Consider the following 25,676-nt stretch of genomic DNA (forward strand, 5'->3'; position numbering starts at 1 on the left):
TGAAAAATATTTGAACAAGCTTATCTGAAAATGCAGTCAGCAGTTACATCATGGCGTGTATATATTCGCTTAATGCTATCAATTAGTTTACTCACGTTAGCGACACTGAGTTGAGTTGGCACCAGGCCCAATTAATTCTACTACTCCAAAGCTTAGATACTGAGCAAGATAGTTATCTAGTTTACCTCAGCACTCGCGACACCCGACCCAGTGCAGAACTCTGCTGTGAAGGTGGAGATATGATGTGGCGGTGGTGTATTTGCGACAATTTAAATTAAAAAAAAAAGAAATTTGAAGGAGCGGCGGCTAGGATTTAGGAGTGGCCGCCACTCCTAAATGAATGTAGAGGAAACACTGTCATGTAGCTAGAAGTAATATATTTATTTGTGTACACAATATTTTTAATGAGTATGCTTTGCCATCCATGGACTTCAGATATAATATGTAATGTATGTAAAAAAAAAACAAAAAAACATCTATGTTAATATGAGCATCTTTGGAACATTTATATTGAATTTACTTTACTAATTGCATTTTCATTTTGGCATGTTTAGTGCATTCAGCCGAATCTTCATTTTCGTTCTTAAGTTCAGCAATTAATTGTTTCAGTGAGTTGTTGTTCTTTTTCCAATCAAAAGTTAGATCATTGATGGATCGATTGATTGGGGAAATAATTCATTTCTCGAGGTTCACCTACTTGTTGTTTCTCTTTTCTGCTCTCGACCCGAACTGCAACATTCAGAAACCTTAATCTGTTGCTGAGGACCTGGTGATCCAGTCAAAAGCTTCAGAGCAAGCATGTAAGTTGACCTTGAGCTCTGATTGTTTTGTCAACAACTGTTTCCAAAGTCAACAATGCACTTCATCCTCTGTTTATAATTGGATGACTTGAATGTGTTTTGTTGCTCTCAGGCTCCGTGCCACACTGTCAGTGGAGTGTTGTGAGATACATCAACAGTGATGGACAACAAATTTGTGTTTTTCCCAAATAATAAAAGAATAAATGATGATGATAATGGAATATTATGATAGTTATCAGCAAACAGACATACGAGAACATCAGACTGTTGGTATTTCTTAGACAGAGTTGAGCAAGTTACTTTGAAAATGCAATATGTTACATATTACCAGGTATGTTGTGTAACAGTATTACCATCTGCACAGTGTTTAAGAAGTAATGTAATAATAAACGTATTACACGTATTACACTACTTTTTAATTACTCTAACAAAATGCCGTAAATAACGTATATAGAACATTTAAATAGCCTAAATAGCATAAAAATAATGAAGGGCAAGAGTGATGAGTCTTGTATATTATGAGATAGGAATAGATATTATGAATTTTAGGCTTAGTCACATGAAACACAACAGACATACACCTACTATAATGTAATCTGTAATGACATGAAAGGACAAAAATTTCTCTTCTATGCTTTTTTTTTTTAGTCCACAGAACAAGGAGTGCATGGACATATGTGATTGACGCATGGAAATGTAAGTGCCCTCAAACGATTAGGCTTCATTATGAGGCCTACTTCATGGGCCTCATAATGAACATTTCAGTCACACAGAGACCTAAAAATATATTAAACACATACATATTAATATGGTCAAAAATACCAACAATTAACACTTAAATTTGGCCGGCAGTGGGGATTGTAACGCGCTATGTCATATCTGTAGTCATTTGTATGTCCGTTATTGCTTAAAGAAATATATTAGTATAACCCCCAACACTGTTCCCAGTAAATTTGAGTAAACATTCAACTATTTCAGGAACTGGAATCTATGCTGCAGTGTTCTCATGATGTCTTACTGTATGTTTTGTCACACAGGGACAGAGGATACCAGCAGTTATCAGTTATTTTGGAAACAGTTGAAGCCACCTCAAACGGCCTGGCCTCTAATTTTAGAGATTGCTCTTCACTTTCACTGAACCCCATTAGATGTTTTTTTTTTTTTTTTTTTTTTTACTGAGCTTTATGTTGTTAGTTGACCTAGATACCGCAAATGAAAAGTCCCTTGAATGCACCGTCTAGATTCTTTATTAAGAAATGACAACAGTGAAGCAGGCGGAAGCCAGTGACCGTTTCCCCCTGCACTGTTTACAGGCAACACAAGACAAAAGTGCATGTGATTCTTCAGTATGTGTGTGTGTTACTATAGATGCAAGCACGTGCAGAAACATAGCCTTGTACACTTACTTTAGATAAACACAATGAACCACACGATGTTGGGAAAAAAATATGACTATCTTATGTCTTATGTTCTTTGATTTATGACCTGTGACTTCCAGTAAAGTAGGGTCCTGATACTTCCTCTCTAAAGTCCAAAATGAGTTCTGAGGACTTATATATGTGTATAATACTGTCATGTGCAGCATATTTTAACCATCAACAGCAACCCTTATGGTGCTATGAATTCCAGGTAGAACAAATGTCAGGGCCTTTTGGAAAGGAATGCTGCCGTGCAGACATTTGTGGATACACCTCCTGCCCTCCTGATAAATAGTTCAAGGCGGCTGACTTCCTTGTATGTTCCGCTCACTGCTTGTATTACCTGTTGTCATTTCAGACTCACCTGTAGCCTCGCCGGGTGAGAAGCAAAAGCACAGTGAGGAAGAAACAAAAGAGTTTTAAAACAAAAGGTGAAAGGCAAAGTGAGATGGGGTTTTGACAACACGGGTGGCAGGAGAAGAGCAACAATTAAGAGAAGAAGCGACCGAGCTCATCAACTCTCATCATGTCTTTGTCCAAGCCAGTGGAGCAGCTAGCCCACGAGCTGAGCTGCGCCATCTGCCTTCAGCTCTACTCCGATCCGGTGGTTCTCCCCTGTGGACACAACTACTGCCGAGCCTGCATCTGGAACACCGCAGATAAGAAGGACGAAGCACTTCCACGTTGCCCAGAGTGCCGCGAGGAGTTCCAGGGGGTGGATTCCCTGCAGAGAAACTTCAAACTCTGCAATATCATCGAGGGCTTCCGAGCCAGCGTGCCGCAGCTGGACAAGGAGCCTGACACTGAGTCTGAGAGGATTGAGGTTTTCTGCGACCACTGCATAGATGAGCAGTTGCTGGCTGTGAAGACCTGCCTGAAGTGCGAGGTGTCGCTGTGCTCCAGGCACTTTCAGAGGCACCAAGAGAAGGATTCATTCAGGACACATACTGTGGTGGAGCCCCTGAATAAGCGGGGGGTGAAGGGCTGTGCCACCCACCGCCGTCCCCTTGAGTACTTTTGTTCCGACGACATGACCTTGCTGTGCGCTACGTGCTTCATAGAGGGCCAGCACCACAACCACGATGTTCTGACCTTTAGTGCAGCCGAAGAGGAGATGAGACGGGCGCTGGAGAGTCGCACAAAGGTAGTTTTATTGTTTGATTCATTATTATTCCCCTTTCTTTACTAGTGTTGGGGACAATGCATTACAAAGTCAGAGTACTCAGATTACTTTTTGTTGTAACAGGTCACGGAACAATTTAATTTTGCAATTCCGGTACTTTTATTTTGTTGAATTAAACTGAAAACCTAGTGATTCAGTCCAACAGCAGGTCAGCTGAACATACACATAATTGTATGTACAAACATACAATTTGTATGTACAAACATACAATTTGACAAACAAAAAGGAGAATGACGTTGCAATAATAAATTAATAACAAAATTAAAGTTGACTTGTGTTTGAATCAAGCATTTTTTTCCAAGGAAATTCCTATGTTTCTTAAATCGGCAGTAAAATGCATTGTTCTTTCCTGGAAACATATTTAGATGTTACCATTCTTAAATCAAATTCTAGAAATAATGAGCCTGTGAAATGACAACAATGAAAACATGACAACAAGTGGCGAGCAGCTAGCTGGCGCACTTCCAATGTACCTTGGAAGTGATGTATGACAGGAACGTAAAACTGCCTGAGTGGCGGGAAGGTGAAGGTGTAATGACTTGTGACAGGGATAAGGGAGTTCTCAGTTCCCACGTGACTGATTCACATGCTTAAATTACACCTTTGCCGAGTGCTATTTTAACAGTTGGTTACAAGAAAAGTACAACCAGTCATTCCAGATTCTCTTCCTAATGTGTTGAACACACACATCTCACATTCAATCTGTGTTTGCAGGTGGTTTCCTGCAGGCTGCAGATGACAGAGAAACTCCTACAGAAGGCAGCAGAGGAGCAAGTTGCCTCTGAAGCTATAGGAGACAAACTAGCCAACAAGGCTGTCAGTCTCATGGATGGTATGGCTGCATTAGTGGGCAGGTAATACACTGCATGTGTGCTGGTAGTGATGCTTTAAAAGTAACCCGTGGTGTACTTGAGCAGATCCACTGATGATTTAAAGGCTGAAAGGGCCTGAAAATTTTTTTTCTCTTACAGTGAACAATGTTACACAATTTTCTGCTCAACAGCTTTGATCATTTCTCACTAGAGATTACCTGTGCTGTTTTTGTGTGTCCTCCTCTCACTGGTGTCAAGTGGGCAGGGCTAAATTGTGAAAAGGGTTGGTGTCCCATACCAGTCAGGATTGAAATCAGAATCAGATAACAGCTGACCGGTTGGTTGTTTGTGTTTCTAGACCACTGTTAATCAAATCTGATCTTTTTCCAAACTTAATGCTAACTGATGCTTATGTAGACATGATTTTTTAATGTTTATTTAAAAACATGCTTTCATTTTCTAGAAAAGGTGAGTAGACATCTGATAGTAACACAAAAAAACCCGTCAAACTCAACAATTAGTAGGAAGTAGGCCACTATGCAAGTTAAAAGAAGATATGTAAACTCCTGTTGACGTGGTGGTTGAAGTGGGTCCGGTTTGAGCACCCTCTCTGTCTTGGAGAGATATTGTGCAAAGTCAATGTAAGTATGATTTATAGTTTGTTCATTAGATTACCTCCAACTGTTCCTCCTTTAGCCTTGAAGGTCAGTACGATCAGGCAGGGACTTTTGCAGGTAAAAAATAAATGCCAAAACCCAAGTTGAAGTGTTTAAAATGTGATGGCCAGTTCAAGAACATCTCTGAACGTCATTATTCAGTGATGTAAAGTTTGATCCATTCAATTTAGTCATCTTTCAGTCCAAATTTTTTCTGTCTTTTAATTAATCTAATAACCCTCAGTGGCACCATGTCAGCAGATTTCTTTTCAAATGTGTTAGTGCCAAATCCAGTTTTACTCATGGGCGTAGGGCGTAATGATTCACCAGCTCATTGCAGGACCCTTACTGATGGCAGTGGCTGCCACACAAGGTGCCAACTGCACATCAGGAGCAATTCTGGGGTTCATTATCTTGCTCAAGGATACTTTGACATGTAGCTCAGTCCCGCCCCAGGGGAGCCAGGGATTCGAACCAGCGACCTTCTGATTACTGGTCCACTAGCTCTACCCACTGAGCTACAACCGCCCCTAGCCTTAGGGAGGGGCTTCAACTTCCAACTAATCCGGACAAATTTCAGAAACTGAACTTTGAAAAAAACTAAATTTCTATTTTACGTTGTTTATGGTGAATCTTTAAAACTCTGTAATCTGCATACAGCTCCCAGGATGAAGTCAAGCTGTTATTGTAAAATACCTCGATATTGTTTAATGAACTTGAAAATGTCACTGCCAGTTGTCAGGATATTAAACCAGTGATCTCTTGATCTTTACAAATCCTGATGTAACAGTCATCAGTGCTGAAATAAAAAAAAAAAATCAAAACTCAAGGATTTAGGGAACCATGACAGCTCTACTAGTAATAATGGAAAAATAATTATATTAAAGTGGGGAAAATGATTAAAATGATAAATCTTGATGTACTGTTGTTGTGTTGTGTTCAGGTACAGGGAGCGCCTGGGTATTCTATTGGAGGAGGAGAGAAGTCAGCGCAAAAAGAACGGGCAGCATGGGATGTGTGCACTCGAAGAGCAACAGCAGCAGTTACTGGAGGCCCAGCAGAGTGCCACACAGGCCCTCAATGAGACTGACACATGCACGTTCATACACAGGTGGAACTGACAACTTTTACAACTAAAATGAATAAATGCACAAAATAAACCAAAACCTCTCTGAAATAAAAACACTAAACACTTTTGAAAAATGCAAACAATTTTCTTGAAATTTGAAAGTTTGCATAATTATATTTTATACCATAGTTTATGGAACAAAATAAAAAAAAATAGTCCATACATCTCCCATAAAAATATATGTCAAGTCAGTCATTGTACTAATTGAGGTTATATGTATATATGGAATTGTAAATAAAAATGTGCAGAGTCAGCACATTTGCAATATTAGCTAGTGGCGCATTTAAAAGAAGTTAGGGTTTATACAGTATGTGCTTGGGGCTAATACAATAGAGATCAGCTGAGTTAATACGTTTTCCTTTCCAGGTTCGTGCTGATTGATCAGCAGCTGAGAGAAGCTGCCACAGGAGCCATTCCCTCCAAGGTGCCCTCAAATGCTCCGCTCAACAAGCGTCTCCAGGCTGATCTCAAAACACAAGACTTCCGCTCAGAAATGACCCGCCTCCTGGATTCCCTTCATACCCTCCTCAACCCCTTGAGCCTCACCTTCAACGTCTGCACTGCCCACCCCAGCCTGATGGTCTCCAATGATCTGTGCACGGTCAAATACAGCTCCTCCAAGCAGGCGTATGGAGAGCACCCAGAGCGTTTTACAACCGCACCCCAGGTTCTGTGCACCCAGGGGTTCTCAGGTGGCCAGCACGTATGGGTGGTAGAAGTTGGGGCCAACACCATGTGGTCCCTGGGTGTGTGTTACAAGAGCATCCCTCGCCGTGGTGATCACAGTCGTCTAGGACACAACTCTGTGTCGTGGCGCCTGCAGTGGAAAAATAACAAGCTGACAGTGTGTCAGTCCTCCTGTAACGTTGTTCTGGGGGAAGTGGCCTATCATCCGCTTAGGATTGAGATAGCACTGGACTATGAGGGAGGGACATTAACCTTCAGCAGCATCAAAGGGCGTAGGGAACACCTCCACACCTTAAGGGCTGTGTTTAGGGAGCCCGTTTACCCAGCATTCAGTATACATTCAAACACACTGGAGTCATGGATCACACTGCAGAGTGGTATGTGAACACAACAACTGTTCAATATACCCCATGCATAGAATTCAGTTTGGTGTTCAAACAAGTAAATTAACTAAGGTCCTGTCTTTGTACTTTTGGATTTTATGCTTTAAGTTCTTTTCAAATCTACATATTTATACAATGAAAATCGCAGACGGGCTCAAATTTTTCTCAAAATATTGCATCCATGTGTAATGATACTGTGGTGGAAAATTGACTCTCCCACTGAGAAATAAGTTTTGAGAAGTGATGTTGTTTTGCAGCTGTCATGACCCATAATTCAGAACTTTGTCAACCACAGTTGAATTCTCAGGCACTGAGAGACAGCAAATAAACCCTTTGGTTTTTACTGCATGGCATTATAAAACACAGTATGAATACATAATGGCAATTGAGCATTTTAATCACAAGATTTGTTTACAAAGATGTATCTTTTTCTTCATGATTAGGGATGATTTCTGTGGACTATAGGTATAGATTAATGCAGGTGCCTTATCAAGTTATTTTGGAGGATTCGGATGTTGATGTTTTTTTTTGTTTTTTTTTAAATAGTTTTTGTATTTAGCATGTTCCCATTTGTCTCAGGTCTGCTGTTTTGTGTTTGACTGTTATTTTCATTATATACAGTAAACACTGATGTGCGTGAATGCTGACATTTAGGCTTAATATGGGACAAGCTTCTGTATATGCAACAAATAAACCCTGATGGTAATATTTCTGTGTCTGTTTACAAAATGTCTGTGTAACAATAGTTGTATGAATGAATGACTTTATATGTATGTGTATGTGGATATATATATATGTATATGGGCCCTGGGGAGATCATTTATTGCCTGGTTTATAATTTGACAATAGGGGTTGCCAGGTTTGGTAATAGGTAAGGACAGCGGTTCCACCGTTTAAATTGTCCCTCACTACACATCAAACACACATTATATACACATGATGGCATACATGAATTGTGTTCTGAATTATAGTAGATTACTCGCTTCATCCCACCACTTTGTTAATGGCAAACTAGTTTTACACAGATCTGTCCGAGGGGGATGGTAAAAGACGAACCTGGCAACCCAGATCCCATCTGTCACTTATTCTGTCATTGGGCAGGACACCTAACATTATTCCATGTTAGTAACGTTATTTCACGCAAGGCAAAGCAAAGCTGTCACTTAACGTCAGAAGACATGGGCTCAGGAGAGAGTACGACCAGAAAAGTGTCCTTCGGTGTCGATGATGAGGACAGAGTCAGGATTCTTCGTGGAGTCAAGGTAATGCTATTTTAGCTAGCGTTTGATAAGCCATGCTAACGTTACTTTAATGTGACGCCCAGCGCTAACTAGCCGTTAGCATGTTGCTACACAGCAAATAAAGTTACCAGGTTATTCTGAGATGAACCGACGTAAAGTGTACACCCTGTAAAGCGGCTGCTGAAGTGGGGAGGATGTATAGGGATGCAGGGGCTGGGTCAGGATGACATACAACCTCGAACATGCTCCTACTTCGTCACGCCAAACTTCTGTTGCAAAAAGCCCCATTTCGAAATGCGCCTTGCTTATCGGCAAAGGAACATACCCGGCAGATGACCACCGTATTTTGAAAACTGTCAAGGTCTTCTGGTACATTCGGCATATACATTATCCACCAAATACGATTAAATGTATGATAAATCACACATTTTTCACAATTCCCCGGTTACCCTCTAGCGTTTGCTAACAACGTTAAAGCCAACACGGTCAGGTAGCAGTTCAGAGGCAAACCAATCGTTAATATTGCCAGTTCTCATTGGGACATGTCAGGTGCACGGTGGATGTATGGCTAAATCAAGCAGAGATTCATATTGACATCTTAGTGGTGTCAAATGTTCATGTAGCTATTGCACGGGAATATTCTTCCCCAACCATGGCTTTATATCGGCAGATTTTGAATGAAGTTAGGTGGGCTGTGCTCTGCCTTTTGACACTGCTGCCTTCAAGTCCTGTTGTAAATGTGGGATTTTTGCGATGTCATGATTAACCAAGGAAATTGTGGTACAATTATTGCTGTAGCTACAAATAGCAAGGTACTGTACATTTACATAATGTTATATGTAGTCACTATTAAAGACTACACTTATGGCTTGTATGCACGCAGATAATCAGATTAAAATCACACGAATGTATGTTTTAGTCACTGAAGTTTTTATTTCTCACATTGCAACATCAATATCTACAGCGACCTGGCACAATCTAGGTTAAACTTTTCTGCACCACTGGACAATTCTGGACAGTCTTCACCCACTTTAAAATCGGTCACACTCTGTTTATATTCATATTCACGTTCTTTTTATATTTTGGGAGTTTTTATTATGTATTTTAGATATTTAATTGCTGTTAGTATTGTTTGTTGTTCTGCGCCTATAGACCACAGCAAATTCCTTGCATGTTTAAGCTTACTTGGCAATAAAAGCAATTCTGATTCTGATTGTGATACCTGTCTGTAGTCATGTAATAACATGAATTTGATTCTGCTGCCTTTACATTAGCCGGAGATACTTGCAGTATGAAAGCAAGCCCTCTTAATCCTAATGTGCATTAACAAAGTGCAAGTCTTCATGTCTCCGCAGGCAGGGGGTGTAGAAACAATGAGACTGTGTGGAGCACTGTGAAAGAAAAGGATGAGCAGGAAAAACCAAAATGAGAATATATGACACCTAAAAAAACTATTTCAACCGTGTAGGAAAACTACTCTCAAGGCATTCTCCTCACCTACACCAGATGGATTAGATAAAGGAATGCTCCGTAACAGATAGAGAGCAATTTAACACCATCTTAAAATGTTACTTTTAATTGCTGACCTCAGGTGGTTGTGATTCCCACCTTGCTGCAGAGATTTAGGATTTACTGAGTGCACCCTGACCTTCACAGCCTGTTGAGAGTGGTCACAGGTGCAACGCACCACAAAACTTTCAACTAGATGAGATCAGTGATGGGTGAAGTGATCTTTCATTACGGGTTGCTTTCAAAATTAAAGGTTAAAGGCTGATGCGAGCCTGCAGTCATGGCAAATTCCCACTTTCTAAGTTATATGAGAACTCGTTGTCCAAATCTCCCATAGGATTTGAAGGCACCTTAAGACCTGACTTTCCTCAGCTACTTGAGTACTGCATAACAGCTACTTGAATATAAAAGGATAACTTGCTTGAAAAGCTTAAGTTTAATAGTTTATAGCTGTAGTACTTCCCTGCATCATAATGAATGTTAAAAAATGTCTGTAAAACTCCGAAAAGAAGAGCCTCACAGATAATCCCATTCACCAGCCGTGCCTGCACATTCAAATTGTGTGAGTCATAGAAACGGTGAGTCAGTGGCTTGTGCTGCCTACTGTGGTTTTTGGTGGAGCTATGTTTAATCATTTCCCAGGACACACACAGATACACTTGCACACACTGACACACTGTAGAGGTTCATGTGTTTTGCCTTCCTCCAGCTATCGTCTGTCTTCCCCAGAACATTTTAAAAGATGAAAGGATCTTTGAATACAGACGACACCACGTGGTGTGCATGGTGTGCTTTATGCTCCAGTAAACTGTTATTACGTTAGTTGAAACTTGCAGAAAGGCTCCTCTTTGTTTATCCTTCTCAACTTTAGCGGCAGCCCTAGGTTCTCAGCTCTGTGTTGATTTTCTCTATTTTCTTTGTCTCTTTGTCTGTTCAGCTATCAGAAGACGTCCTCCAGAGGATGAGAGGAGTAGCCAACATTGCTCCAGAACCCAAATCATCAGCCTCAAACCCTCAGAAAGACACAGGTATATCCACCGCCACCGTGAAACAGGTTTTCCAGTGAAAACTGAAACACCAAAAGTTTGCTGGCTTACCAGGTTCTGTTTACATGTTGTCAAGAACACATTCAAATGTTGTATGTGCACAGAGTGTGTGTCCTGAAAATACAATTATTGTTTCTTTTTCTGCAAACGTGTGGGCCTTAAGTTCCATTGGGCATGACAGGGGAACAAGACAGATTTGTACGACCCCTTAAAAAAAAAAATATATATATATATATATATATTTGCCTGAAAAAGTGACTTTAAGTATTTTAACTACATGTCCATCTCATTTTATTGCATAAGTTCACTGTAAAGTTTCATACAGGGCATTTCAATCATGTTGAGTCAATGTGAATGTCTGGCTAAATTAAGCTACCGCAAACATATATATAAACTGTTTATGTTCATTTACTTATTACAGATATAGATGAGGGGACCTTTCACAGAAACATTTGTTGTTCAAGTGTTTGTGATTCAAGTGTTATACCTAGAAGAAATTCATTTTAAGCTTGTTATTCTCTCTTCTGTAATAAATAACACATAGCTGTTTAAGCCATACACTTTGAACAACATGATGGAAAACTTGGCATTAAACGTGCCCCTTTACATTGACTTAACTTATATAATTAGATGTACATGTGGAAACATGTGGAAAATGTACATGTAATTGAAATACTTAAAGTGACTATGAGGAACGTTTTAAGTGTGTTTGAAAAAAATCTTGTGATTCAGCGAATAGACTGCTAATCTTATATAGTTATTATTAATGCCTGTGCTTTGGTCCAGTCACAAATATTTATTATAAAATCCCATATAAATACATTACCTCATCAAGATCTCTTTGTCATTTCCATCCAAAAGGCACTAGCAAAGATCTTTAGGACAGCAGGCGCTGGTGTTGTACCGCTTTTGTCAAAAGTGGGCGCTAGAATCAACTAAAACTGAATGTTCCTAGTAGTCGCTTTAAAGTCAAAGTTTTAGGCAAACTATTTCTAAGTGAACTCAGTCAGTTAATACAGTTGTATAAAGTGTTTTGTGGCTCTGGAGCTTTGTCACAGTCTGGGACAATAACCCTGTTGAAGACTCAGCTTGGAGGACGCCTGCATCACAAACTGGTGGCCTGTAGGTAGAAAGATTGTTTTGTTGATACATGCAAAGATTGATGGTTTGACTCCCACGATGGCAGTAGTTCTGCAGGGCTCCCCGTTTGTACATAACTATAGTTTCAGAATTTATTTTAAAAAACTAAATAAGGAAAAAGTACCTGCATCGTGAATCTACTGGGTAGCAGTTTAGCAAAATGACTCTGTTGTGCATGACAGTTTAGTAGGTTTTTTCTGAAGAACTCAACGGGATTCTCTTTGTTCAGGATGTGTGGTCTCCAAGTGGCTTCTAACTTGTTTGCCTTACACTAATATTTTTGATATAAAAAGTTAATATTTTTAGACACAGAACACTCTCCTCATTGCCCACCGTTGAACTGGTGAAGCCGAGGGCGAGATATGCCTCGTCATATTTTCTTATCTTTGTTTTCGGCTGTCTGTTAGCCTTTCCACGCCCCCCCCCCATGACACAGCCGGGCCCTCCTAGGGGTCCTATATGGTAACCTATATGGTATGCACTATGGGAAGTATGGATCCATTGTGTTTGGAGCTCGACTGATATGGTTTTATTCTCTTTTGAATCTCTCAGCTGGCCATCCTTCCATCCATAATCAGTGAATGTCGTATATTTAATGACTGAAATACAAGTACTGCATTGGCTCAAATTCCAGATAACTCTCTGTAAAAGATGATCCTGACAGATAATTTGGCCTGGAGTCAAAGATGCTTTTCACTGCCATGTCATGCCGGAGAAACAGGTTATACATTCAAGCTACCAGAAACTCCCACGAGTTTAATCAGACAGGTGTTCCACAAGTTTTAGGCTGACTGCATAACAGAGAACCTATAAACAGAGTTGAGTAACTCACTTGCCTATTATCATAAAGGTACCATTCTCTGTAGGAGCTGATATTACACCAGGTCTCCTGTCGTTTAAAGGAGTATCTGATGTTGCGGATATGTTGGGCAGACTCTGTAGTCTTCAAATTTAAATAGAGCCTCACTTTTTCAAACGTCATTTTCACAAGAAAATAAGGACAGTCTCAATTTAGATAATCAGGTTTCAGGTTTTTGACATTTAACTTTAGTATGCACTGATTATATATAAAGTATTAGTAAGGCTGTCTGTCACCAAACTGCCACGGTTTATAAACCTGCGTCTTCTACTACAGTTTTGCCCTCTGACATCCGCTCTCTCTCTCTCTGTCCAGGTGCCTCTCGCAGCCCCAGCTCAAGCCCTCGTCCCCAGCAGAGCCCGCAGCACCGGGCCCAACCCAAAGCCCAGTCCAACGCGAGCAAACCAGCCTCCTACACCAAGGAAGAACAGAGAAAGTGGGTTGAGGCAAATGTCTGCTTTGTTGACAAAAATTCAACCTGATTTACAGTTTGTCTGGTAAACATACAAACGCCCTCGACGACAAAAGTCGATTCAAGCCATCTATATCTGTATTGATTTTTCTCAGTTACTGTCAGTGTTCCTCTCAGAGCGACTGTTATCATTTAAGAGCACAACTTTGTCTGGGCTTATGAAATATATATGCTGGTATATGCTGCCCCCTTGTGGGGAAATGTGTTAGGACGTTTAAACCACTGACGACAGCATGCCATGGAATGAAGCATTAGTATATTTGTGTATGCGTGCAGGTATGAACACCAGCAGACAATACTGAAGGAGGAATTGGCCAAGGTGGCACAGAGAGAGAGCGAGGAGATGACTAAAGCCAGGACCCGGGAAAGACTACAAACACGTCTTGAAGCTGAGAAGACCAAAAAGCTGGTATGCACACACACACACACAAGTCTTCTTTCCATACCTGAAAGCTCTTCTTTCCTACAGCGGCAGGTTCCCTCCCAGTCCCCCTCAGAGGGTCAGAGAGTACACTTCTGAGGCAAAATCCCTGTCACGTTGAATATTGATAACATAAACCGTTACATTTACATGGAGACTAAAGTGAAACGCATGACATTTGCACTTGCTAGTTCAAATAAGGACAGACGGCATCAAAAAAGCGCTGCTCAGCTTTCTGCCGCAGTTTGACATCTTGTGTGTGTTTCATTAATTATAGTTCCCAACCTACAACAGATACACAGAAAATGAAGGTAGGGAGGTTAGACATGCCAATCCATAATTAAAAACGGTTTAGTTTTGAGCTGCTTATCAAAAAGTGTCTAATCCTGGTTTTAAAGGCTTTTTCACAGTAAATTTGGCTGTTCTACCTCTTATAGGTACTTGGGCGCTATATCCACATAACTGAAAGGGCTCATTGTTTTAATATTGTCATGGAAGTACCAATTGTCATTCTTACAAAATTGGTGCAATATTGCTGTCAAGGTACTTGATCATAAATTGTGATACCTGATTTCTTCCAACTCACCCCACCCTGTCATAGCCTGCTAGTAAACCTAACACTACTTCAGAGAGTACTTCATATTAGTTTCATGCAATTTATTTTATCTTGTGTGCGTGATCTACAGAAAATGTTCGAACCGCGACGCTTTAATCAAGCATATATTTAGTGCTGCTGATGAAATTTCCACAATATGGATATATTGTGTATAATGATGTGATATTGTTTGGAGGCAGAATCGCCCAGCCCTTCCTCCTGGGCTGTGTTTCCTGGGGGCAGAGATGCTGAATTGGTGGAAGATTTGAAATTCTCTTCCAACTGTAACATTCGCCGGTGACCTGTTGGTGGAGCTGTTGTAGTCTGTGTCTGATGACACTGGATCTTTTTTTTTTGTTTTGGCACTTATGACTGAAGGCCATTTATTTATTTATTTATTACATTTTTACATGCAGTGATAAAGCTGTAAAAGCGGATTCATTTGAGTGTCTGTCAGTTTGTACAGGGTCAGGTCATGATTCAATCCGGTGAGGTTTTTCTCTGGTGTAATCACATGTTGGAGCAGTTCGCTCTGACACAAATTGGGTCTTGGGATTGCATTTGTAATTTCCATGGCGATACTCCCTCCTGCCCCTCCTCCCCCCCCCCCCCCTCCTCCTCCTCTTCCTCCTCCTCCTCCTTTCACCTTTTACATCCCCGTTCTCTTTCTATCTCCCCCTCTCTGTACCATTTTCTCCCTCCCTCTCTTCCTTGCTCTCTGTCCGTCACCCCCACCTTCTGTCTCCCTCGGTCTTTCTCTCTTCTCTATCCCAGCCCATCACTCTCTCCTTCCTGCCCTGGAGACAGTATTATCAGTGCGGTGCAAGCGGTAAATTGCACCCTGAGAGTTTCCTGTAGCTAGAGATAGGGACGGTGAGGGGCTGGAGGTTCGGTCGTAGGAAGGGGAGAGCTTGTTTTACACGCCAGCTGCCGCCTGTTCCTCTTCCCTCCTCCTGTGTTGAGACATGCTGTAGCGCCCGTCTAATCTCCACTCCAACACACTCCCGCACCGCTAATAGAAAGCCGCTGGAGGGGCAGCGTGAGCAGAGTGACCTGTCGAGCGGGACTGGACTCGCCAATGCCGAGGGCTCCTTGTAATTACCGTTTTGTGTGATATGAATACATATACGCGCATACACATGAAGTGTGGGCAGATTTGCTCACACTGACATGAGATTTGTTTCCCTGTACCATAGAGCACTATCGCCTATCATCTACAGCTCTTTGTCCCATGCAACCAAAAACCCCCGCGAAGTCAAGCAGGCACAACGTCAGCGTTGAGCTCCGCCGGCCCGACACAACCAAGGTTTTGGCCGGAATATGCATTACATTTCATCAATCTCTGCGAATGGAGAAACACTTATTATTCGGAGGTCCTGTCTAAACTAGCCCTTGCTAAAAGATAACACCCTTTGAACTGAACTTTAGTCCTATGTGGCTCAACAAACAGCGTGTTGCCCCTTAGGGTTGTTAAGGAGACACTCAATACGGTACCTTGATGATAAAGATCCACGAAAAAGACCAAAGTGTGTTTTTGAGTGTTGCGTTGGCAGCTCATCTCCTCCAGCTTCTCGCCATTAAAGCTTGGCTACTGTCGAGTTTACTCATAAAAAAAAAAAAAAACTCACCCAGAAATGGAGTAGAACTGGGTATTTTTTTCTCTGTCTCCGAGGCATAGATGCTACCCAGAGTCTACCATCTGTGTTTCTATGTACTGACTCTTAATTTGAATTAATGTAACCGTAAAATAATGATGGAACAAGTGGTTACGCGCTGATTCATTGTTGATACATGGATACTGTCAGTTGTGTTGTAAACAGAAAGTATACAGACATGCGGGCATTTGAAGTTTAAAGTGGCCAGTAGTGCTGTTAAACAAGAGAGCATTTTGTTAACGGAGAAGGAAGCAGGATTTCTGTATTGATTTAAAGGTGCACTATGTAAGAATCGGCCATCTGTCAAATTCATACTGAAAACCAATAGGGGGGCAGCATATTACCAGATAATTTGCTAACTGCTGCTAACTGCTAGCTTCCCTTAGCTACAGTTGTTGGCTCTGTTAGCTGTGCAGGTAGTGGTTCGGACTGGGAGCTTGAAAGATGAGTGTGGTGGTGAGGAGCTTTGGACTGTAGCGAGCAGGGGCTAGAGGGTTAGCAAACGTATTATGTATTATGATACATGGCCATCATGATATTAAAACTAGAATGTTTTAACCTTCAAATGTAATATTCAGACAGTTGATTCAAATGTTGAAATATTCTAAATGAATAAAACGTACAATAAAAATAAAACCACAGAAGCAAAACACTGTTTAAAAAGACAATTCTGGACGAAAATGATCGAGGTCATGTGCATCGGCCCTTGGAGAAATCAAGACATGTACAGTAGATCAATAATCTTATTATCTTCACACACCTAGACCCAGCATTTTTCCATTTTATTATGACCGAGATGGTGCATATCTTGTCTTATGAGCCATAATGTAAACTGCTGCTAAAATTCCCACGCTAATTTGTAGAGTGGCTGAAAATTAAGAACTAACACAGGTTGGGGAAACGGATTGAGTTGTTCGCCTAAATCAGGAATGAGCCCATATATTTCTTGCTTCAACAGGACACAGGGAAAGGAATAGTTACAAGTGTTGATCGGTTACAAAGCGCTGTGTGTCTCAAGTTCGCTAATACCTGTGAAAATAAGCCAGTATACTGTTTATACCAGACCAAATAAGCCTGGAAACAACTCCAACGCTAAACTGAAGAGTGCATTTTATTGTTAATGAATTCAATTTTACATTTGAAAGACACATTTGTTATTTCTCATTTCTAGGGTTACTGCTTTAAAGCACTCTATTTTATTCATGTATTTCTCACTTTGTGACAACACTGCAAATGGCAGAATACCACATGGGTTTGACGTAATATCTCTGTATGAAGATGATGTAAGCAAACAATCGACCGCTGACACATCCAGCAAGCATGGAGCGACATCACCACTCGTGTCACTTTTGGTCTCCACTACCCAAAAAAATATAAGCTGATTTTAAGCCATAGTCGTTAATATAAAAATATTAGACCTTTTAAAAGAAACAAAGACATGTGCGTATCATAAATATGGTTTGTTATTACTCCAAAAATGACTGCCATTTGCTACTTTGTGCCTGCCATTTGCACCTTTACTGCAGTAACTGCAGTACACGTACTTTGAAAATACCAAATATTCTCATGTATTTTCATAAAGAACCCTTCAATTAGAGGACGTGTCAGCATGGCTGCTGGTGTCTGGACAAAGTTAGTAGGCTGCTTTGGTCAGAATGACTTCCATTTGGCAGATGGCCAATGTTAATTTCACACCCTTTTAGGGGAAAGTTTAAAGTAACGCAGTATTGCCTGGAGAAAAAGGACGAGACAGGCTGAACAAATGAGACTATGAGAAGTAAGAGGTGACAGCTGATTAAGCATTGACTAAGTAACGGGTGGAGGATGCGGGGATGAAAAAGAAGCGACTGAACGTATTTGTGAAGGGGTTAGGATGAAGAACGACAAGAGCCGAGAATGAATGGGGAGCGAAAGAGAAGATGACGCGCATTTCCTGTCGAATTGAGCTGAAGAGGAGCGAATGATCCAGAGGGTGAAAAGGAAGTCTTCACAAGTGATTTAACATTTCCTGGAGTGTCTTGAAGAGGTGGACGAGTATAGCAACAGTGCAGGGATGAGATGGGGCGACTATTGCTTATCTTTGTTCAATGAATTTAAGAATATGGAGGGAAATATGAATGAAGGACGTTTACTAGATGACTTAACTTAGTTTGCGATTAAGAGGATGTTGGTGTAAGAAAAGAGTGTTCGGCTGTAAAGATCAGTTACGGTGGACAGGTATGAAAGGAAAAGAAAGAAAAGATGGAAATAGAACAACATTTGGCACAACAGCCCAGCATTCCTTTAGATACAAGACAGAATACACTTTTAAATATTTTTGCTCTGGAAAAAAACATGTATATAAAACGACCCTGCATTGCAGGTCATAGCATCGTGCCGGATAAAGGGGACAGATATTAGCGTATCCACCCGTGTGTCACATTTCCATCATTGCTGATTGGAGCTGGAACCGATAAATACCCATGACTGCAGTGAAATTTAATGCGGGAATGAATGGCGATTGTACATATTCCCATTCAGGACAGAGACCAGATGTCAGTGGGTGTTTTCATGCAGTGTAAAAGGGGAATTTGATTGGGGGGTATTTTATTTATTTATTTAATTTTTGCAAGTACTCAGATATGCAAGTTACCTTTTAATGCCCATCGCATGTTGCACACAGGTGAACAGACTGAAAGGACAAGCTGAAGATGACAAAACATCAGTGTTTGATTGAGAAGTTTGGCAGGAAAAAAAGGGGTGATGATGAGGAAGGAGGGCGAGGGTGCATGAGGTGAGAGTTTACGGTATACGTGCGGGGCCAGTCGCTTTGTAAAGAATCACTGCGGGAGCAGATAGAAACAAGGTACGGAGTCCAGCCTTGAGTGTGGAACAAAGGTGTGAGGAGCAGGGAGACAGGTGACTAACTGCTTCCTGTCCTGTGTGTGCGTTGGCGCAGCACTGAGTCACAAGTCAAAGAGGGCCAGACAAATGACGTGCGGCATGGGCTATTTGGTTGCGTCTTTCTTTTCTCCGCCTTTCACTCCCTCACTCATTTCCTCCTGTCTTTTGTCCTCTTCCTGGTGACCTGCCTGATCCCGCTCTTCCTATGGCTCTTTCTTCATCTTTCCGCCAAGGCCCTCACCCACTGCGCCGCGCTCTGTCAATGGTCTTTGTTAATGGCAAATCTTCCACAGATTAATTTCAGAATGAGAGAGGGGAACGGGAGAATGGGAAGAAAGGAAGTCGAACTAAAGGGCTAAAAGGGATTTTCTCTTTTTATAATGTATTAATGGCCTTTTGGTGCCTGTTGAAAGCGAAAAAAGGACGAAAAAAAGGGTTATAAGTCACATTAGCATATGGTAAATTTCTCCCTCTCTGTAGAACAATTAGGAGGCCCATTTTATTAGCTGCCCTTTAACTTTGTCTGATGGAGCTTCAGTTAATACAAAATGCCATCCGAGCTTTCGTGATTCTTTGAACACAACTGTAAAGCGCAAGTGAATCGGTTGTATATTACTAGGACATAATGTGACAGGGGAAAAATGTGAGCTGGTTAAAGTTGCCATGTGTGAATAATAGGGTTTTTCATGTTATTCTAAAAACATTTTCTGAAGATGTTCAGGAGAACAATCTGTATGTGGCTCACAGCAGAGTTGAGAACTGGAGGCGCTTCACTGATACTACACACCATTGACATTTTATCAACTTTTTTAAGTTGTCATCTAGGAGATATGGAGCCACATTATCCTTCATTCTGTATTTCAGCTTGGTGCTGAGCCGGTAGTGTACAGTAGGTTTTTCATTCAGAGACTTTTCTCAGAAAGCTTCTGCCTGCTGTGGCTGAAAACAACACTTGGAGAAGGTGAGAGGTGAACCAAAACAGTAATGTTGCGAGCTGAATGGCTTAACATGCATTTTCGTTTGTTTCCTTTTATATAGGTTATAGGAGACTGCCCGAAACGCCTGGTCAGAGGTTTTGCCTTTAATTCCGTGACTTGCTGACATCACACTGCGTCGCCATGTCACACATGTGCATGATTTATGCCAATATTTACGGTAAAGTTGAAACCAACTGGAAGCTGAAAACAAAAGAGCGCCGACTTGAGACACAGTGAGCAGCGCTGGCTCTGGCACTTGTGAGCTGACCAATCAGAGCATAATTGTTTTCGTTGAACAGTTGGTTAAGTCCTCCCATTGAAATGGCACGGGTTAGACAGATTGATAGGAAAGCTCAGCAGTGTATGACAGCTACGTCCCAGAGGGAAAACCTTTTGGAGGGGATTTTGACAGAGCGGGAATTTCACCTCCACTGCCAACTGCCAGATGCTTTCTAAATGTTGAACCTCCACAGGATGCACAATCGAACAGGCTAACGCACTAGTGGCACTCTCCCAGGTGCTGAGATTAGAGTTGTCATGTAAACCACGGGGGGGATTGTCACGCGAGAGGTGACACGAGATTTGCCTGCAGACTCCGCAGAGCTATAGACAAATATGAAGTGTCAATTTTACGAGGACAAAGGTTCAGTTCAGCCTCAGTTAAATGATAAGCTGCTGCATATGTGCATGTTTCCTCAACCACCCATCTGTTTAAAATGCCAGATTAACAGTTCCTGGGAGTGACACTAGATGGCAACAAAAGCCTGTTCCATGTTTCACAGATTTTTTTTTTCATCAAGGTGGGAGCATCTCTCTCCTTTCTTCTCTGTTATTCTGTCTGTTGCTTTGTCTCTCTCAACATCGTGCACTCTATTAAGTTACATTGTCAAGTGTGAAATCCACTCGTCGGCAAGCCGGTTACAAATGTTATTTCCCATGTTAATCTAATAATCTGCCTAATCCCTCTTCGCACAGTGACCTTTCATTTCTTCTCTTATTGTGACTACTTCAGTGTTTGGTTGTAATGGCACAGTGAAGGTGAACATTTTGTTATCAAGCTCAAATTGTTTTCGTCTTTAGGGAAGTTGTCACTTGAGCTGCTAAGAGCCGTCAACGTTTTTTGTCTCATCACCTTATGTAGGTATTAATGAGTATCAGTATGTCGTTCCACATGAAGTGTTTATCTTAATTTAAATGAATTAACTGAGTGAGTTTTACTGTCAACACGGTCACTACCTGTTCGTGCTTGGATTTTTTTTTTTTAGTGATGCTTTTGTTTGTGATTCGTAAAAAAGTTAGCTCTCCCCCGTGCATCATTTACATTTATTTGGCCGTTGAGCTGTGTGGCACGGCTGGATATTTTAATGATTCACCGTCATCTATCAGTCGGCACATTATGAAACGTACATGTCATGATTACAGTTCCGACACAATTGCCACGGTAAGGTGAAAGACTTGCACCGTGTCTGTACAGGAGGCGTATGCGTGAGCAGCGCTTCAGCAGAGCGGTGGCAGCGGCTTCAGTGTTCAGACACAGGAGGCATTCAGGCACAGAATTGAGTGTAGATCGTCTGAGTTTTAATGGTGCTCGGAGCCCGAATAAAGGGGGAGCTGTAATGTGAAGACGGGCAGATTTATTATAAGATAAGCATCGAAAGACAAGTACGTGTGAGACGGAAGACTGATAAATGCTGTCAGTCAGCCCAGCATGAGGAACATTTTAAGATCAGAATACTCCAGTGGAGCCAGTCTTGCAGTATGAACTCAAGTGGTTTTGCCCCCAAGTGCTTTTCTTGACATGGCAACATGCAGCTCTGATTAGCTGAGCTGGATCTGATGGGCCTTGACACATCTATTCTTGTTACACTTACAGTTACTACAAGACTGTCTAAACAATCGCATCATTAATTAATTACCTTTACTGTGTGATGTATGACCACTGCCCTTTTTTTCCTGAAACTTTTAATTAGTTTACAATTTTAGGAGATTAAATTGACTTAACTGACCGGTTTGTTCTCATCATTGAAGGTGAGGTGGGGTTCCTCCACTATAAAATGCTACAGGAAACTCTAATCGGGAAGATGTTTGCACTAATCAAAGCTGTTTTATTGACATTCATGAACTACTCTCTGTTCATTAGTGCGATACCATTCTGTTTATCACACTGTTTTCTTCTAAAATGGTACTCCAGCCATTTATTGTTGCCTCCAATAGAGGAGGCTTTAACTCTGTAGGATATCTACATTCCTCATAATCCACTGCAGTAGTGTCTTCCATTATACCCTTGCTGCCTGATAAACACCCCGCTTTTTTGAATTCCACAATCCACTGTATGAAATACGGACTTCTTGTTTATTATTATTTTAAGTTGCAAGCTGAAACTGAAATGATGAGGTCACTGTTGATTATTCCAATTTTAATCGATGGTCAACATTGATTCAAAATATCCTAAGATTGATGGATAGACATGAACTTGTATCACTTTGTACGGGACGCGGTGCATTCAAGTGCACCTTATAAATTGAGAAAGCTATACTTGAATGGCCACAAAGGTGATTTATTTCTTATTTCCCTTTGTTGAAAGCCAAAGGCCTACATCTGTCGCTACTGTAATTGCTCTTTCACCACAGCAGTTATTTCATTATTAGATTCTAAAGTCATTACAACAACCTATTCATTCTTCCACTTTAATCCCAAATCTCCCAAACTGTTTAATTTAATTCCTATTGTAATATTAATATTTTCAATAATGTGCCAGTTTAGATGTTTTCTTGCAACATTTACAGCATCACTTCTCAGAATCTCTTTCACATCCAAGCAGAATTGGTAATGTTACTGAATTATCCCAGAAAAGAATCCATATTGAGTCAGATTGAATCAGAACCTTGTGTATTGGAATTAAAGTGATTCAGGCAATGAGTGGGGATACGCAGCTCAAATCACTCCGACATCATCGGGGGTGTTTCATTCATTTGCTTCATCATGTTCCTATATTTGGTTAAACAATGAGTTGCAGGTACTGTAGCTTTAGGGCCTTTTAAACCTAGGGATCTTTGCTATAACTTCATGCTATTTAAGTTCAACATCTGCACTGATGTGTGCCCCCCCCATGGGCCCTTCAGGGTTCCTGAGTTTATACGTTTTCACATCTTCAATCAAAATGTTCACATTACCTCATACTATCATCATTGAAGATGTGTCACGGCACTGCGTTCTGTGCTTGTTCTCTGTTTACATATCTTCTGTATTGATGTAATAGTCATAAACGTACTACATATTTAAAGCCCTAGCACAGGATTCCGCGCACATCACAGGGTTGTTTCCCCTTAGCAACACTGTGCATCACCACAAAGACCATGGGGCCAAACGTTAAGCGAAATTCGTCGCGTTTTTACTCCCAGATGGCATTGTGAGGCGGCAGCACCACTCGAGAGCGAGATGGCGCCGGGATCCCTCTCGTCTGTCTGTCTGTTTGTCAAGCAGCCCTGCTGGAATGAGCCAGATGTCGGCTCTGATTGGACAAACCTGCCTCTCTCGTTTATACCTAAATCCATGTAATCAACTGGAGATTCTCCGCTGATGGAGCGACAGTGTTGTCTCTCTCTTACACTCTCAGGAAACTCATTCAGACTTTGTTTAAGGGTGTGAGCGAAACAGCTGCTTACACACATGCACACACATGCACACACGCACACACAACCACACACACACACACACACACATGGGAGGGAAGCAGACTGAGGCAGATGGGGACATGCTTCATTATAGCAGTACATATGAGCTGGTGAGTAGCTTGATGTTTTATCATGTAGTCCTCTGACTGCTTATTTAGTCAGACATATGGTAATGCACTGCTATTATGCCGTTTAGATGAGTGAAAAACAGGTTAAATGAGTTGCCTTGTTTAGCGCACCGGCTTTGTCATGAATATCAATAGATTCACGTCCGTCAAGCAATTTAAAGTTATGACTGTATGAATGCAAAAAACACACACACACACACACTCGCCTTAACTGTGTGCGGACACGTGCACTGCGCAAATGCATTCATTCATTTAGACGTATAAACTCACACGCAGTTAATCACAGAGCTTATTCCTGTGTTTGGGACGAAAAACGTCTAGGAGGGAGAAGATTAAGAAAAGTGAAGGAGGCGGAAGTAAAAGTGGAGGGGAGGGGGAAAAAAGTAACGCAGTGAAAGGGTGAAAAGGAATGAAAGACTTGAAAAGAGAGAGATAAAGGAGAGGGAATGTTGGGAAATGAAGGTGCAAGGGGGATGGGAAGGTGTCAGGAGTGAAGGAAGAGGAGGGGAAAGAGGTGAGTGAAGGTGGGGTACAGATAAGCCCGCGGTTGTATCAGTAATTGTCATCTGCAGGCACTGACATGGTTCTGCATGTAAAGCTATTAGACTGTCTGTGTGCTCGAAAAGCCAGCTTCCCTCACTGCCTTCTCTGATAGTTGGTAAGGTGAGCCGAGTAAGCAGGCAGGCAGACAAGTCCAGTAAATCTTACACACTGAGAAAAGAACAGACATCAGGCGAGATAGTTTTTTTTTTATTTGCCAGGCACTAGTGAATTAGGGCTTCACAATGAATTGAATTATTAGCAAAATAGCAATGTGACAAATGTATCCAAATCGGAGAAGCTGCAATTTTTTGACACATGTAAAATGTGTGAAACGGCATTATAATGAGGACCTGTAGTTCTGCAAAGATGCCCTGACTGACAGATTTTGTTCTCCAGATGTAAGGAAACATGTGTGTTTTGGATGGACCCCAAGACCGACCTATTTAATCGTTTTCAAGTTCATGATTTTAATTTGTGTTACTACTCGAATAACTTTACACACTGGAATACTTAAAAAATGCGTCAGCTTTCTCATACTGTCCAGTGTAGCAGTACTGTATTCCCTCTCTGTGTCTTTAAGCCTACTCCCTAACAAAATACCTGCAGCGATTGGTCAGCTCACACACACCTGAGCCAGCACTGCTCATCATGTCTCCTGTTGGATCTTTAATGTTTTCAGTGAATCTCTGCATGAATTATGTAAATGTGTTACAGGGTGAAGCATTGTAATGTCAATAAGTCACGAAATTGATGGCGGGAAATACTGTTGAGGCGTTTCAGGCACTTTAAAAACAGTTTTTTCGGTGGGAGAGAGAATCTCCTGTTGGCGTGGACTTTGGGCTCTTTAACCTTCTTGACATTTAACATGCACAAGAACACACCGAAGGAAAGGAAGAATATTTAAAAAATCATAATGATGCAAAAATGATCACATTGCAGTCGCTATTTATACATATATGTCAAAGTAATCACGATGTAATCATTTTAACTATATTGTGTAGTCCTATAGTGACAATGTTGCTGCAAAATTAGCTTGTCTCTGGCACTTTGACGAGTCCATAATTTCCAGAAAGGCCCATATTCACATAAGAGAGGAGTACGCTATAGCTCACCGAAGCAGTTAATGGGTGTTACTGTGTCATAATGCGAATGTAGTTTTTAAACTGTAATGTAGTACAGCTTGGTAAATGTATAGGCGTCACAGTGTTCCCCACCAGTCTGGTCGCACATCTTTGCAAAATCAATATCCTTAAAACATCCTGGCTATCTTCTTGATCCGTTACCTAAATAGCTAATTCTAAGTGACAATAATGACCAACTTGGCCTAATCTTGAACATTAGCCATGAGCAGACAATTTGGAATGCAGAGGGTCAGCTTTTCAGCTGGATTTAGGGATATGGTTAAGATTTATCTATGGTTCTTTCCCAACATAAAAACTGTTGATCATTGATTTACCAAAAACTA

At 41.2% G+C, this 25,676-nt stretch overlaps 2 protein-coding genes across 3 annotated transcripts in view; both read left to right on the forward strand.

Moving 5' to 3' along the window:
* Window positions 1–2,576: 2,576 nt before the first annotated feature.
* LOC115584521 (E3 ubiquitin/ISG15 ligase TRIM25) lies at window positions 2,577–7,776 on the forward strand. Its single transcript, XM_030421988.1, has 4 exons — window positions 2,577–3,362; window positions 4,116–4,255; window positions 5,813–5,980; window positions 6,365–7,776. Exons 1-4 carry the CDS (start codon window positions 2,745–2,747, stop codon window positions 7,068–7,070), a joined length of 1,632 nt encoding a protein of 543 aa, XP_030277848.1. The 5' UTR covers window positions 2,577–2,744; the 3' UTR covers window positions 7,071–7,776.
* A 327-nt stretch (window positions 7,777–8,103) lies between these two features.
* LOC115585838 (MICOS complex subunit mic25a-like) overlaps window positions 8,104–25,676 on the forward strand; it is an 84,472-nt gene continuing 66,899 nt past the window's right edge. For both annotated transcript variants that reach the window (XM_030424494.1, XM_030424496.1), the window contains exons 1-4: window positions 8,104–8,330; window positions 10,756–10,846; window positions 13,179–13,299; window positions 13,612–13,744. In XM_030424494.1, coding sequence (XP_030280354.1) covers window positions 8,109–8,330; window positions 10,756–10,846; window positions 13,179–13,299; window positions 13,612–13,744 — 567 coding nt within the window. In that variant the 5' untranslated portion in view covers window positions 8,104–8,108. The remainder of the gene's footprint in view (window positions 8,331–10,755; window positions 10,847–13,178; window positions 13,300–13,611; window positions 13,745–25,676) is intronic.

The sequence above is a fragment of the Sparus aurata genome, chromosome 7 (genome assembly GCF_900880675.1).
Source record: "Sparus aurata chromosome 7, fSpaAur1.1, whole genome shotgun sequence".
Lineage (NCBI taxonomy): Eukaryota > Metazoa > Chordata > Actinopteri > Spariformes > Sparidae > Sparus > Sparus aurata.

Coding starts and splice junctions, on each gene's coding strand:
- LOC115584521 (XM_030421988.1), top strand. CDS start 2,745: ATGTCTTTGTCCAAGCCAGTGGAGCAGCTAGCCCACGAGCTGAGCTGC. Junction 3,363..4,115: donor CGCTGGAGAGTCGCACAAAG/GTAGTTTTATTG, acceptor CTGTGTTTGCAG/GTGGTTTCCTGCAGGCTGCA. Junction 5,981..6,364: donor ACATGCACGTTCATACACAG/GTGGAACTGACA, acceptor TTTCCTTTCCAG/GTTCGTGCTGATTGATCAGC.